Below are 17,000 nucleotides of genomic sequence, written 5' to 3'. Positions count from 1 at the left end.
ATTACTCAGAGGGAGAAGTTCTCATATCGATATTCTATTCCACATAAAACGAGGAATATTTTCATTTCACGGATTTCATTAATTATCTAAAAATTATCTAGAGATAACCCAATAATGCAAATATTCCAACAATGCAATGATATTCTGAAAATATTATACTGATGCGGTTCAGCAACAGCAACATTGACATTCAAACGATGCGATTCGATCAAAGTGCCGCCGTTTAGGTACTCACAATTTGATATCTTTAAAATATCAGTGATATCCGCAATGAATTATGTATAATTGTGGGGATGGAAATTTCAAAGTGAGCTGCTATCAATACGAAAGCGGGGCAACTCTAATCGGAAGATTCAGTGTGGGCTAACTACCTTCCATAATACTCCACTATAATTACCTTTAATTACAACCAATAAACGAAAATACGTATCTAATATTATAATATATAATATAATCCTGGAAATTGGATATGAGATATTTTTGTTGCGGCATGAATGGTACTAGACAGAAAAATAGTGTTTCCTATCACTATATTGTGGCAGATAGATTTTTGGTGTGACCTATGGAAGTAATTATCTTTCCAGTTATTGTTATCGTTATGTTAAATGAATATTTTCCTAGAAAAATTTAATTTTTTCGTTTTTAGGGCCATTCTAATATCTGTTCGTTCTATTTACATTTGTATCTCATCCATTTGAGCTTACACCCACATAAAGCGTAGTTTTTTATGTTGCTGTAATAGTTGTTATGGATATTTCATATATATGTCTCACTATAGGGTAATTAGAACATAAAGTGGATAGCTCTATTCCAAATAGAAATTTTGGCGAATACACCAATGAGCGTTCACCATTAATTAGAGTGACAAAATGAAATGTTTTTATAGCTTATTCTTCTTTATTTGTATCCTGGAATTTCATTAAATACGATGTGTGTGTAGAATATTGCATATGGCTGCTTGTATCATCTTTGTTTCGAAAATAATAAACATAGTCCAACCGTTCTTCAAAGAACAAAACAATTATTTTTGAGGCTGCAATCACTTCGAATATTGAATAATATTTCTCATGACTTTTTTTTATACAGACTATTTTTTCTGAGCAAACAGAAGTAATGGCAAAACCCAAAATATAGACGTAATTTATTCGAGCTTCACCTGAGCTCTTAGTTCACAATTTGAACTGAAGATGACGCCATTTAATCTACTGATTAGTCTGGGATCTATTAAGCAGCGTTGACTATTAATATCTTCTTCTTACAATTAGTGAATCATTACAAGAAGGCATGTCAATATGTCTAAACTAACATTATACTAATGACGATAACAGCAGTTAATTTTTAGCCTACAAGTGTGAAAATCACAATTTTTAAACAGTGTTTGCAGAACACCAGAGCCACATAATAGGCAATAATATTATAACTTTAATCAATTGATGTCTTATCAAATAACAGACAGTAAAGTCTTATAAAGGCATTTAATAATTGCAGCTATTAAAAACGTATAAATGGTGTGGTTATTTCGGAGAACTTTTCTGCTTCCTCGTTTTTTAAAAAAATTGGACTACTTTCGCATTCGCTCCATGCATAAGTTTATTATTAATTACTTTCAGAATGGAATCGCAAGATATTTTGATACTAATCGTCCTTCTAAAATATTAGAAGCTTCAGAAATATTATTTATTTTGGCATAATGTTAAGCTACATTCAACTTACAAGGCACATCCTCATACTCCGAAAACATCCAAAATAAATTTATTAGGCGAATAAACTTACAACTTAACCTCACGCTCCGTGAACATTATTATTCAGAAATTAGAGATGTAGTGAATATGAAGCACCTCTTCAGTATATATACTGACATGCTTTGCATAAATTATTTAAATGTTAGATAACTGTTTCGATGTGTGTGATAAGATTTTAATTAAAAAGACATATTGAATTTTTTTCATTCCATTGATATCATTGTATAACTCGAAGTCAACAGAATGGAAGTAATGGCGCTTGGACAGAACTGGGTTAATGTTTATTTATGCCCCCTAAAACTGTAGAATATTTGTAGTGATTCTATTTGTCATCCCATCTTGATCGTGGTCTTCCCAGGGGGCGCCTCCCTTCTGGTTAACCTCTCCACACTCTTCTTATTGTTGTTTTTTCATCCCTTGTTCTTACATGGCCCAACTTCTTCTGGGTGTGTTTTGTTAGTGTCCATACCTCAGCTCCATACAATAAAACTGGCTGTATTATGACTGTATATTCTTATTTTCGTATTTTTTGACAGCAGTTTACTTTTAAGAGATTTCGATAGGCTCCAAAAATATCTATTGGCTGCATTTAACCTCATCTGTATTTCTTCTTCTATTTTATTGTTAATGTTCATAGTAAATCCTAGGTACTTAAATTCTTCAGTAATTTTAAAGCTGTATCCTATAACGTCCAGAGTTGAATGATTGGGCAACTCTTTCCACTTTCATATTTTCGTTCTTATCTTCATTTACCTCCAATCTCACTTCTCGTGTTCTTCTAACAATACTAGTGTCAGAATTTTCAGGTTACTCTTACTGTCCGCTGTTAAAGCTACATCAGCATAAGCTAAAATATTTTTTCCCTCCAATATTTGCTCCTCTTGGAATAGCTTCAGTTGCTTTTAAATATTTTTCTACAGCAAGGTCGAACAGATGGGGGGATAACCCTTCTCCTCGTCTCAATCCTGTAGTGATAGCTTTTGAGCCTTCCGCACACATTTTTAAGAGTCTTATTATCTTTTCTGGTTTGTTGTTCTCTCTGAGCACATACAATACTTTTCCTCGTATTAGGCTATAATAAGTATTCCTAAAGTCTCCTAATAAATAGTATATATAAATCTTTATCATATTCCCAGCACTTTGAGGCCATGTCTTTCATAACAAATATTTGGTCAGTAGTTAATTTTCCACTCCTAAATCCTGCTTGGTGCTCATCGATTATTTCATCTTCAAATGTTCTTAATCTAGTTAGTCTGCGAAACGTTTTTTCTCAATACGTTGAGTATCAGCCAACAAGCTGTTAGAATTGTTTTCAATGAACTTGACTCATCTGGTGTTGTACGCGAAGACAAAAGAGGAAAAGTATGCAAGAATGCTAACCTGGACAAATCTGTAAAACAATCTACTCGTGACCAATAAATTGTTTCGAAACGGTGAAAAGTCATGAGATCAAAAACAAAACGATTGTGTTTACCTCCCACCTGGAATATTTGTAAGATGAATAATCTGTATGAGGAGTACCGTGAAGAGAATGGCATTCCACAAAAAGCAGCCGAAAGCATATAGCGAACGACATTCAACATTGAATTCAACATGTCATTTTTTAAACCTAAGAAGGATTTGTGCGATATCTGTCACAGACATAAAAATAGCCCTAGCGAAGAAAAATTGGCAATGGATGATGAATATTATTCTCATTGGAAAAATGAAAATTCGAGATATTAAGAAAGCTGACAAAGAAAGAGAAAAGCAACAACCTACTTTGACTTACAGCAGGTACTATCTGTGCCAAGAAAAGAAGTGGGTCTTGCATATTATAAACTCAAACTTTCTGCATTCTTTATTTTTAATATACCTTATTTTGGAAATACTTGCAATCGAAAAATGTGTCCAGTTCAGTTTGGAAAGGAACTAACATAGACAGGAGGTTATCATCTGACAGACATTCTGAAGTAAAAACTTTTGAGGATTTTAATCCTTTTGTAGAATCAGTTCTGGGTTAATCTACCGAAGTTGAGACAGGAAAAAATACTTTAGGACAATATTAACCAAAGAAGATCTATTGAATGTATGGACATTGGTGTGAGAGGTAACTAGAAAAGGAGTTATATAACATAAAAAATCAGCCACTGGGCAAAGATACAGATAACAGAAGATTTATTGGGGCATTGCCGCCTCAGGGGATATCTAGAGACACTAGGTATTGTATAGGAAATAAGTGTAGATTCTGATGTTAGAGATTACAAAACTCCACAGCAATGCACTTGGGGAAGTATGATATAAAAAATGAAGATTTTCAACTACTAGAGCTATCCCATATCCTGAACTTGCTGAAAGGATTGAGATCAATATTTTACATATTCCACATTTAGTAATGATATTTATTGAAACAATAGGCAAATTATCAATTCCAATTTATAATTACTTTTAATTCTACGTTATATTAATTGTGCCAAACTTACTTGTTTATTTGATTGAGCAACGTACAAAAATTAAGTTTTTTTTGAAGTGAAAAGTTCAGGAAATTTTGAATTATTTTTAAAGTAAATTAGTAGTTGTGAGCTGTGAGTGATTTAAAAGTGGAAATGGGCTAGTTAACTTTAAGGAATCTCCAGGCGTTCCTCAACTTTAGAAACAGATGGAAATGTGCGAAAATTGAACGACCTTGTTCGTTAAAATAATCAATTGATTATTTTGAAAATACTGACCTAAATTTGGAATTTTGTAAATTGTTAATATTCACAAACTTGCAGATGCAAGAATTGTGCATTATATGGTAAATATGCAATTTGTATGTTTGGGTTGCTTTAGTTATTGCTCATTTAAATCAACAAGGTCGAGCTTTTCTATTGGAAAATTCAATAATCGGTGTGGATAACTGTCATGAAAAATCGATATGATTTAAGTTACAGAATGAATTTTTGTACACACTGAGATTCATGAATTTTTCTTTATTTATAACATCATTTATATATTCCATGAAAACACTGACTTGCTACGGGTCCGATACGGGAATTTTAACTATACGGAATACTTCTTTTTTTCTGTAAATAACTCGACTTCTGTTATCTTCAGTACAAACTTACTCCGTGAATTCCAAATTCCAAATCAACGAACTTTTATGACATTCAAATCTCGAAATTTATTTTCCAACAGCGTTTTCTCCATGAGAACTTAATTTTAAGTAATTAGCACGAACCCAACGATTGTTTTCAATCATTCTTATCAGTCCATATGTAATCTTACGTTTTCTAAGATGGCAAGTTGATTCATACAATATTTTTATTTATATTTCTTACTCTATTTCGTGATAAATCTTATATATCTCCAATTTTAGGTTCGATTTCCCAGAATTGTCATCTTTTGTAACGAGATATCATATTTTTTCTTCAATTATTTCATCTATACCTAGTTTATAGAACAAGATTAGTTCGCAGTGTTAATAAATCTCGGACCCGTTATCTGCATTATCGGTTATTTTTCAAAGCCTCCTTCTTTTATTTATAAAAATAAATGAATAAATTTTTCTCTAGTTATATTTCTGATATAATTGTAAAGTTATGCATATGATCTTTTCAAATTATCAATAAATATAGAAATATGAATTTTAGAGCTAAAAAGCAAAGATTCTCGTATTCTAGAAGAAAACATACACTACTGTAATTTTGGTATTACGTGGTTTTACAAATAAAACTGCTGTAAATAAATGGGGGGTGTCTAAAATATGAACAAACTTGTCTTTGAAATAATAAACACAATCTGAACCAATTAGTATATGAGAAATAAAATGGAAGTACACATACTTAAAATTATCTTATTGGACAAGGCGTCTCGCATATGAACCGGAACAGTGCAGAGGCGTCGATTTATTTTACGTCAGGATATGAATTTTTAAAAGAAAATTCTTTTTCTGATGAGGCTTGCTTTACTTACTTTACCAATTAAAAATCGACTTGTTCGATGAGTGAGAATTTTACACCTATTCCGAAAAGAATAAAGTAATTTAGTCACTAGAAGAACTGAATTGCAAATTGTTGAGAACATGTTTTGTAAAAATCTTTTTGAATTAATTTATCTATGGTATGAAAATTAAGGTTAAAGGACTGCAAACATATAATTTTTTTAAAAATTTTGGGCTTAGAACATTTAGTCCTGAGAGAAAACAATTGAGAGATTAATTTAAAAAGGTGAATACACAAGATCAGAAATCACTGAAACTGTTTATATGAATGACAAGAAACCATATTTTGAGATATATCCAGTTGGATTTATATACAGGGAATATTGCTTTCAAAGAAGAGATATATTGTCAATGGTAACTTTGAGGTTCTATTGAAGTACAAAGCTTCTCTTTCATTTTTCAAACATGCAGCATATCAATTCATTTGTATTATATATGTATTATTGGACATAAAAACATTAATATTATTCATTATATGTAGTATTGCGAGAGGTGTATGTTAATAATCTGTTACGAAAGTTTTGCTAATGAACACAAATCAATACTGAGAATATCTAGAAAATAAAACTGTAAGAAGTAGCTTGGAACTTGTTTTCTGTTTCTATTTATAATGATTGTCAAAGGAAATAGTATTCACAGACGTGGAACAAGAAATGTTGTTTTTCAAGATACTCTAACAAACAAAATGCACATGTTTATGAATAAGAAATGTTCAGTCTACTTTCAAATGATTCGATGAATTGACATTCAAACCGAACTTTCTATTTAAGAAATGCGAAACGATTATGTTTGTAACGTATGAACTATGATTCTGTAAGCCTCGAGGATACTTTTGTACCACACATTTAAGTTTTCAAATATTTTCATGATACATAAAAGACACGTAACAAATATGAGTACGTCTTAGGGTACTGAATTATATTTTCGTTTATGTGAATTGTGGAGGGTAGAGGTAAGGACAGCTATTTATGTATATGGAAAAGTATTCGTTCAAATGTGTTGAATAAGGGTGGCACCACATTTGTATCGGGGTAAAAAGAAGCATCAATTATTATTTAGGCTCTGGACAACTTTTCACATTTTCCTACAATTCAAGTTGTAATTTGGAATTTTCAATAATGAATTACGATAATAAATTTTTCAACTCGACTTACTTCAATTTATCTCCAATTTAATCTCAAATTTCTCCAGTTTAGATATTCTATAATAATTTGAAAGTTTTTAATCATAAAGTACCGTGATAGTAGATTAGTTCAGGAAATTGAAATTATCCTACATGCCGGGAGAACGTTTGACATTTTATCTCTGTTGACAAGTAACAATATAGAAGAACGGCAGAAGTGAGGATGGCTCAGTAAGTGTTCGCTGGGGAAAGTTTAACTACATGTACCCACTAGCGACGCTCTTCAGAGGAGTTTAAATTCAATATTCGTTGAGGTATTAGCCAGGAAAGTAGTGTTTTCACCTTTGAAGAACGGCAGAATTCATTTTACAAATATTGAATTTCGAAATCATTTCAGAGGTGAATAGTGAAAATCCTGTATTTTGATACATACTACCCTAAGCAAACCTGATATAAATTTCCCACTCATTTTTCAATATGTAGTTGATTGCATTACTGCTGTACCAAAGAAATAAAAATGAAAAATTCAATTCTTATCATAAAAAACTTCAATTCACAATCGAGGTTAGCAATATAATAGAATTAATTTTCTTGATGTCACATTATATAAAATTAACAATAACATAAGAACAGAATGGTATGCGAAACCAACTTGGTCCTCAAGATATTTGAACTTCAATTCGTGTCATCCTATATCACAAAAAAAGATCAGTGATAATAAGTTTGGCTGATAGATCTATCCAACTATCAGATCCTGAATTCAGATGATTAGATGTTCAAAAAGCAAAAACTGCATTGGACGAAAATTATTATTCGGAAAAAATGATAAATAACCTATTCAAGAAAAGGATAAACAGACACTACAATCAATATATTTTGTGTGGAAACCAAGGAAGTGTCAGTGTCTATATCATATTTTGATAAACATTTAAAATTAGTCGAAACGTCAATTTTTATTTTATAATTATTAAAGAAAAAACTAATTTTGAAACAGAAGAGACCTAAAATTCAGAGCGTTTAAAAACATAAACATACGAAAAGGTCTAAGAAATAAGAGAAATTATATACATATATATAAATTGTAAAGAAGTCTTTGTCAGCTTTATTATGAGCGGTTTTTTATTGGGAATGTACCAACGAAACACCAAAGTGGACTAATTTTAATATATTCTCCGAGCTTTCAAATACTTATGTATTCATCGTCTGGGACTGAAATTATGGTCAAATACAATATAAGAAATATGTATAAACGTATTACAATAATAAAATTTTACTAACAATAATTAATTAAGATTTTCGGTTATTTTTGATAGTATTAATGCTTGTATAAATTTTCAAACTCATAGAATTCAAAATTCAATATTCATATTGACATTGATAGAAATATTGATCAATTGAAATATTGATTCTGGTTACTATAGGAATTTTCTTCAATTTTTAATTGGTTAGATTATGAATGACGCTGAATTTTTATAGCATATATATATATATATATATATATATATATATATATATATATATAACCTAACCTAACCATAGACCATCAAACACATTATTGATGGCTTTTGTTGTCGAAAAAATACGGCAATAACACCGCGTCTCCGGCAAAGAACTGCATGTCTTTTTCATTTTCTATTCCATAAATCTTGAAGACGCGGTTTCGTAAATTTTCATGATTTAGCTGGCAATAATTTTCTGACGTTCATTGTTTTCTACTATTTCTACTGTAGTAAGAAAAAATTCGGAAGCAGACGGTTTCAACTTCATATTATACAAAATGAGTTGAGGAATTTAACTACAGAGTTAAATTGATAGATATTTGTTTTTTTAACAATGTATTACACATCCATAATTTTATGATTTCAATTTATCGTAATATAGTAATTTACCTTTTCCCTAGTATAATAATTGATTGTTTTGATATCACTATATTCAAGAGCAACTAACAAGAGCGAGTATTTATCTGATTTCTTTGTAAATTAACCGGAAATATAATTTTTTAATTGCACAGAATAGTAAAATCTAATGAAATATTATATTATATATATTTGAAAAAAAATTATTATAATGAGACCAGCCTTAGGAAATAATAATTGCAGTTATTCATGAAAAAGTAGAGGAAACTTCTTTCTATTACCATCAATTATACAATAAATACTCTACCATAGAGTATATTTTGTTTTGTGTATAATACATATATATACATATATATATATATATATATATATGTATATATATATATATACATATATATATATATATATATATATATATATATATATATATATATATAAACAAGTCCTTTACATGAAAAAATAAAATCAATACGTTCATATCACCTTGGCCATCATAAACCAAATACATAGGATAACAGATTTCATAGATAAACCACTAAAAGAAAAGAAGGTCGTCTCTCCTATCTTTTTAGACATGGTTCAGTTATTTGAGAAAGTTTGGAACGAAGGGGTAAAAATTGAACAAACACTTGCTTAAACAATCTGTAAACCTGTCGTATAAAAGGAAACGAGCCTTGAGAATAAAGCAAGAAAATTACAAAATAATGTGTTTGAAACGATACTATAACTACATTTATTAGACAGTTATTCTTGTTGTATTTTGCTTGTATTAATAAAATTAATTATTAGTCAGAAAATGGAGAATAATTTTAAACTAGATACAGATACTAGATACCAGGTCAATTTCAAAAATAAACGACTATTATGTTACAATCAATATAGGCTAGGTAAGAGAATAGAGAAAATCCACTCCATCAATATAAAATAAAGTACTTATATATAAAAGAATCTTTAAACTAGGCCAGCTGAAGCAACACCCAAATAATCCAGATATTCCATAATAAAATGCAATAGAATATATCTTTGATGCACCCAACATTCGAAATGGTGACATTCAACGGGACCTAAGATAGATACTGTAATCACTAAATTTGCCGAGAATCATGAGCAGCAACACGTGAACATCGAGAGCAATACAGCTCCCTGACAACACCAACCTATAGAGAAGACTCACTAGGACGAAGTCTTTTGAGTTAGTTATCTAAGTGTTCTTCTTGTCACGTATTAATGTCAGTGTGATTATGCAATACTATTTAAGTCATACTGAATAAGTTTTAAAGAATTTAGAATGGAATTGAATTGTATATTGTCCTCGCTGATGATCAGATCACAATCATAAGAAAATATTTTTGAAAAATCTCTCTTCTTCCTGTAATGAAATAAATTATGTACAAAAAACAATTGATAAGGAAAATTAATGAATTTATATGGAAATCAATGATGAATAATGACTTCATATACGGAAAAGTGATTGATATAGTCTTTCTTGTTGAACCGATAGAGAAATTAATGATTTTTAGAGTTCTTACTTTGCCTTATTAGTTTTGGCTAGAACTTACTTGACTTGTGTTTAGTAGCTTGTGCTTCAAAATGTTTCTACTTATTTACACTCTAATATGCATCAAAAAGTATTTTTAGGATTTGGCACAAACAGATTGCCTTTTATTTTCAAAATACTGGAATATATCTTGTCAGAATTCATTATTTGGTTGTTTTTTTGACAAAATAAGTGCAAAAGCAACGTGCTGTCTGAATATAGCTATTATTCTCATTTTATTGCCACCAATTTCCCAGTGTGGTAGCATAGATTGAAGTGTTTATAAAACAGTCAATAAAGAATATAAAAACAAGGCAACAAACAAGACATAAATATCTAATAATATTCGAAGCAGTAAACTACGATATAAACAAAACACAAATTGTATGTTTCATTTAAATGAAAAATTTTATTCATGGACTGTAATTGTTATTTTTTATGTAACTGAGGATATTTTTAACACTACAAATGAAATTATACAAGGAGCCAATCAAATATTTGCCCTTTTTCTTATCAAACTAGGTACTTGTTAAAGTGCTCAAACCACTATTTGAGAGGCTTTAGAAGGTAAAAAAAAAATAAAAATTGATCTACGAACTAACTCTATCAAAAAGCTTAAAACATCACGGAAAAAATTATCAACCCAACAAATGTAAGTCCTCTCAACCTAAATAGGATTATTTTTACAGAATATACATTATATACAAATAACGTTTCTACTATGAAATTTCTCCAAATAGCAATAGAATCAATACTTTTTAATCCTCTAATATAAGTATATCACAATTCACTTCTATCTGGCAATCATAATGGTACAGAAGCAGCCTTACAAGGAGACTTTTCTCTAGCAGCTATTATACGAGGGCTGCTACTTAAGTTTTGAGACTGACAAATAAAAACAAATGATCATTTTTTCCATTCTGTTTGAGTTACCTCCAAATCATGTGATTTGATCGCATAAACCGCTTCTTTGGGTGTAGAAAAACGTTGACCTCGCAATTTATTTTTGATCTACGAGAATAATAAAAAATTATTTGGTGCCAAACAAGGACTGTACGATGGTTGATCTATCAATTCAATGTTTTGACTGTTCAAAAAAATGTTTTTGTTAGAACTGATGTGTGAGGGCTTGCATTGTCGTGGTGGAGAATGATTCGCTTCTGCAATTGGTTTTCCTAATTTTTACGAATATTTCTGGTAAAAAAATTCCGGTGTACCATTCAGAATTGCTTAATGAAATGGTTACCGCAGGTCCAGTTATTCCAGTGTTGCTATATCTCAAAACTCAAGTAGCATCCGTCGTATAGAGATTTATAAGTTTCTTATACAGCGTGTTGTTCATTTTTTTGTGATATACGTAAATGTTCCAAATGATGGTGCATCTTTATTATTTAATTCGTTGTTCTATTTCCTGGCTGAAAGTGACATTTGGTGCGATTAAGTCACTATCATCACTTTTACGAGACTTTCACATTATAGACCAAAAGTATTATTTTCGTGCTTAAAATATTATCATCATTGGTAGTATTGTTTGTGACTGATTGACGTTATTGTTCGTTAATTTTATACTTAAGTTCAAACAAAAATAGATTCTTATTATATATATTGTATAATACTTTCGACATACAGTTTGAGAGAGCAAATATGTCAAGGAAACAGGAGTGACATAGATTATTGGTGGATTGTGGTTTCTAGCAAATCATATCGAGTAATAAATTAACCCAGGTGGCACCTGTTTGCTCTAATTCCTACTTTGAGACTTTATTTTCATTGCACTGAAATGTTTCACGGATAACATAAATATATGTTCTTTCAGAAGAGATTTGCTTCAATAGTTCAGTTGAAAATCATTAATTTCAGAGTCCCATATAATCAAATAAGTTGATTTGGAAATATCTTACAATATTTACAATCAAATCAACGCTGAACAGTTGATTTGTATCCAACGCACAATTTGATGTTCTATTGAAGTTCGGATAATTTTTTATCAAAAGTTAATAGATTGGTAGAATATTCATAATACACTTCCACGTGTAGGTATAAATCTGAAGTAGTTAGTGAAACATAATTTGGATGAACATATATTGTGCATATATTGAAAAATATCTCCAAGAATTACGGTTGGTAAAGTAGCATCAATTAACAGTTTTTTCTAATCCTGAGGTTACGACTAATGACTTATGAACTTGACTTTAAAATAATCGGAATAAATAATAATAATAAAATGATGAAATAGGATTTTACAGGAAATAATGGATGCACATCAACGTTTTCAGTTTCTTTTATGCCAATTTAAGTTAACTACATTAAAATACGCCTATGAAATTACACAAAAACCTATTTCGATAACTCACCTTGTAAACATCAAATCCTCCAACGATTGAGTCAAAGCAAGTATATAGATCATTGAGCAAATTAACGACTTGAAGAGGGGTACTGCTTGCAGAAAGTTGGGTAAATCCCACAATATCACTGAAATATATAGTGACGGAATCGAAGTACTCTGCGTTAACAGGTTCACCTCTAATAAGTTGCTCGGCGACACTTTTCGGCAATAGCTGATAAAGGACTTGCTCGCATTTCTTCTTTTCTTCTAAGTAATCATTTGTTCTTTCATCTACCAGCGTTTCAAGATTATTAGCGTACTGCTCCATACGCGCTAAGAGATTGTCCAGCAAATTTCCGTTTTCCCTGTAACAAGGAAAAACGTAACATACAAAGAGAGAAAAAACTATGTAAACATGAAAAAAATTTCACAGTAAACAATGGGCAATAAACAATGTTTATTTACAAGGATAATCACTTCGTCCGTTTGGTAACTTGTCTTTTTCAGAAAAATCTGGTAAAGATTCGTAAATTCAGTTTCTTTGCTTTATTTTTTCATCATTCATTCGAAGATGTATATAGATATTCGAGAACTTGAGTTATAAAGGATGAAACTAGAAAGTTCCCGAAAAAATACAAATGCAGATTTCACTGATTTTCCAAAAAAAATGTTGTAGGTTTTACCATCAAAAAGTGATATCGTCGCTTTTGAAATGAAAATGAGAAAGAATCACTGAGCTACATCCTTCTACAAGAAAACCATATTCACGTATGCGAAATATTCAATTTTTTTTTTCAATTCACAATTTGCATCCAATATGAATGTCGACACCGTGTCTGTGGGGAAGCCGAAATATATTACGTCGGGAAACATTTCCGCGATGTTGAACATCAGCATTCAATTTTAGGACGTTACCGGTTCAATTACGTTTACTTGGCTTATTTCACGAAATATCACATCACCAAGAGTCACTAGATGTAACAAACGAATTCATGATTCACTCCACTGTATTCACATATTTTCACCGAATAATACATATGGAAGATTATAATATTACAGCCGCATACTATGAATAATGTAGTATTTTTCAAATGAATATTAAAATTGAGTAATCAGATAATGGAAATGGATGATTCCAATAAAAAAATGCTGATAATATTGTTAATTGATTATAGCTCATAATATCAAACATTACTGACATCTATTGTGAAATTCATTATAACTTGCTATGAACTTCATCCACATTCATTTCTCAATCATGCTTCTAATTTCTCAAATAAGTTGAGATATTTCAACTGTTAATGATATTCCTTCAAATTATAGTTTGCAGATGTCGAAGATTTCTTTTGAAACAATTCAATGAAAATGAGCCCATAATTGAGAGATCACAGTGGTCATTCAATAGGTACCCTTCTATCTATAAAACTGCTAATACCGGATCGAGATACTCACTCACTCTCTGTTAGCATGTATAATACACAAATCAGCCAATCATAGCACTAATTTTGCTTGCACAAATTCTAAATATCGTCCTCCATTGAGAGAACCGTCAAAGAATTTTGGTTATACAGCTTGATATAGTACGATCCCCATCCAGATATATACGACGGCCGTTTTTTTTCAATCTCCGATCGCTCCGTGCAGACGCTACGTGGGCAGAAGAAAGCGGGCATGAGCTGTAGGCGACTGCGAAGCACTACTCACTCCACCATTGTTGACATCCATGCATCAGTCGGCGTTGTGCTACAGCCACGTAAACATGTCCGCCATTATTGATACTCCCGCCAAGTGTGAATTGCGAAGTGTGATTCATTTTGTACAGGCTGAAAGCTGCAGAAATCTATCGGAGAATGAGTCGTGTGTATGGGGAAAACTTCATGAGTGATGGTGTTGTGAATGGTGTCGAAAGTTTAAAGGTGGCTGTAATGATGTGCATAATGAAGAGGGCCAAGGACGCAAATCTGTCGTTTCAGATGACCTGATTTAACAAGTTGACAGAATGGTTAAAAAAACCGCAGATTCGCCATTACTGCTTTGTATACGGAATTTCCAGAAGTGTCAAGGTCTCTTTTGTACTCTATTGTTACTGAACGGTTAAGCTACATTGGTGGCAACATTCTTTGAAGAGGGTATTGAAAAGGTTGTTTACAGATATGATAATTGTCTTAATCTCTCCGGTAATTATGGTAATTATGTCGAAAAGTAACCGTAAATGTACCAATTTTATGGTAATAAAATTATTGTTTTTTTATTTATAGCCTATGGGAAATCGAAAACAACGGCCCTTGTATATAACTTTAATGGGTGCAGAGTATGTCTCTCCCTCATTCTTAATCACCCATTATCGATAATTTTGATCATTTCCATCAACATTTTGGTTCATCAAAAAACCGAACATCCTCTACTAGTATATTATTCTTCACAAAACTGCAGCCTTCCTTCAGGACAAATTCCACTAATTTCAGAAGAATTGTGAGTTAAGGGAAATTAGGATTTTCTTTTTTTAAAAATTTGTGCTACTAACGATTGGATAATTTCAACAATATTCAATCTGCCAAGAAAAAATATTGAGATTTTATCTTTCTTCGATATATTGATTTTAGTTTATCGATGATATGATATACCTTAATTGGATTATCCTATTCACTACTGTATGTCGTATTTGGAAATAAGGATCCAAGCATTTTAAGAAAGAAGTAGTATTGAACCATCGAATTTATTCCAAAGTCCTATTATAACATAAATAACGAGCTCTAAGTTCATGAATTCCTAATTTGATTCTACTATTTATCAAAAATTAAACACCAGTAATCATGAATTTCATTAAAATTGTATCTACATTTTTTTATAAGTATCGTTCCAAATATTGTATATCAGAAGAGGTTTTTATTTTTATAACACAGAAAAGAATTACGTAAAAATTTTTTTACATAAAAAATGAAACAAAAGCTGCATGAAAAGTATACATTTGTGAAGTATTTTGTAATACTACAAGTTCTTCTTCGGCGAATAAAACGTACAGGCATACTGATGAAACAATTTCTATTCAAACAAATGTTCAGAAAGTCGAAATACGCCTGTATTCGCAGATAATTGGATGCTTTGAAATGGGAACAGTGGTAGGTGAATTGGAGTAGAAGAAGTACATATCGCGCTAATAGTTTGTGCGCATCATAATCGAAATAATAATTAGATGTCATATATTTCATTTATCTATCTGATGATATCTTTGGTACGAAGTTTTAATTTATATATGATTGTTGTGTTTCTTGAACCATTTTCCAATTATTTTGTTTTGTTTTTGTAATCTAGGTCAGGCTTTCTATCATGAAAATTTATTTTATATTCCATATTTATTTTTCCATTACAATTTTTACAATTATATTAGTTTTGAATCAATTATTATTATATATGTACATTCCTGTTTCATTTTCCTTCTTAATATTCTAGTTTCTGCTAATTCAATTCCAATGCAAGAAATTTACAACCTTAATTGTAAGAGCCTATTCATATACATTGTGGATCATTTAAATTGAAAACTCAGATGCATTATTTTTTTCCACCTATTCTAACCAGTTGTTTTCAAATGCCATCTACTTAAGCATAAAATTTTAGTTATTCGAGAACTTCCTAAACTAACAGTTACAAAAGAGCACCCTGTATCAATTGATGGACATTTTACTGATGATAGTGATGATCTATTTTAGTGAAATTGTATTAACTTGACACTGATATTAATCCCGTAGAGTGAGGATGTCGCCAGAGAGAATCTACTGAAGAGTGTTCGATTGAAAGAACTCTAGGAAGAGGGTGCTGACCGCTCTCACGAGATGCAACCACATCAAAATCGGTCAGTAAATTATGCATCTCTGCTTACCAAAGTGAGCCGCCATCATAGCTGACGATAAAAGGTTCAATAGACGTTACGTTCCTTGGGGGAGATTTAATTCCATATTCGTCGTGGTATTAGCTAGAAAATTAGTTATTTTCTCTTTCGACAAACGGTAGTCCCCTTTTCGAAAAATAAAGGTGAATGTAAAAATAATATTGAAAGCTACAAGCCTGTTGGATTAGTTCAATTTAACTTTCAATCAATTTCATTCCAGTTTCTGTGAGCATAACGTTCCAAATATCAAATATCTCAAGATTTCTCGACGAGAGCTCAATTCAATGTATGGATATTATCTAATTATCGCTATACAATAAAGAGCTGTTCGCTTTTCATCCTGTCATTCGTATTCTCTCATTAATAAATGATAATGTCCTTTTAATGTCTTGAAAGTGTACGTGACTTCATACTCTTACTGTTTCCTAATGGAATCCGTGTCATTTTGAATTATAACGTTTTACGCTTTTTTTACTCTCCCTAACTGCTGTTTTTTCTAATTTATTTTAACCTCGATTTTGATCTTTTCAGTTTACTTCTCTCGTATGTCTTTCTGTTTATTGATTTGT

At 31.0% G+C, this 17,000-nt stretch overlaps 1 protein-coding gene across 3 annotated transcripts in view; it reads right to left on the bottom strand.

Annotated features, from left to right (window-relative positions):
* LOC130451393 (atrial natriuretic peptide receptor 1) overlaps positions 1-17,000 on the bottom strand; it is a 110,032-nt gene that overhangs the window by 12,415 nt on the left and 80,617 nt on the right. For all 3 annotated transcript variants that reach the window (XM_056790378.1, XM_056790379.1, XM_056790380.1), the window contains one exon: positions 12,574-12,910. In XM_056790378.1, the coding sequence (XP_056646356.1) occupies positions 12,574-12,910 (337 nt within the window). The remainder of the gene's footprint in view (positions 1-12,573; positions 12,911-17,000) is intronic.

This window comes from Diorhabda sublineata, chromosome X (assembly GCF_026230105.1).
Source record: "Diorhabda sublineata isolate icDioSubl1.1 chromosome X, icDioSubl1.1, whole genome shotgun sequence".
Classification (NCBI taxonomy): Eukaryota; Metazoa; Arthropoda; class Insecta; order Coleoptera; family Chrysomelidae; genus Diorhabda; species Diorhabda sublineata.
This window is presented reverse-complemented; position numbering and strand designations above follow the sequence as displayed.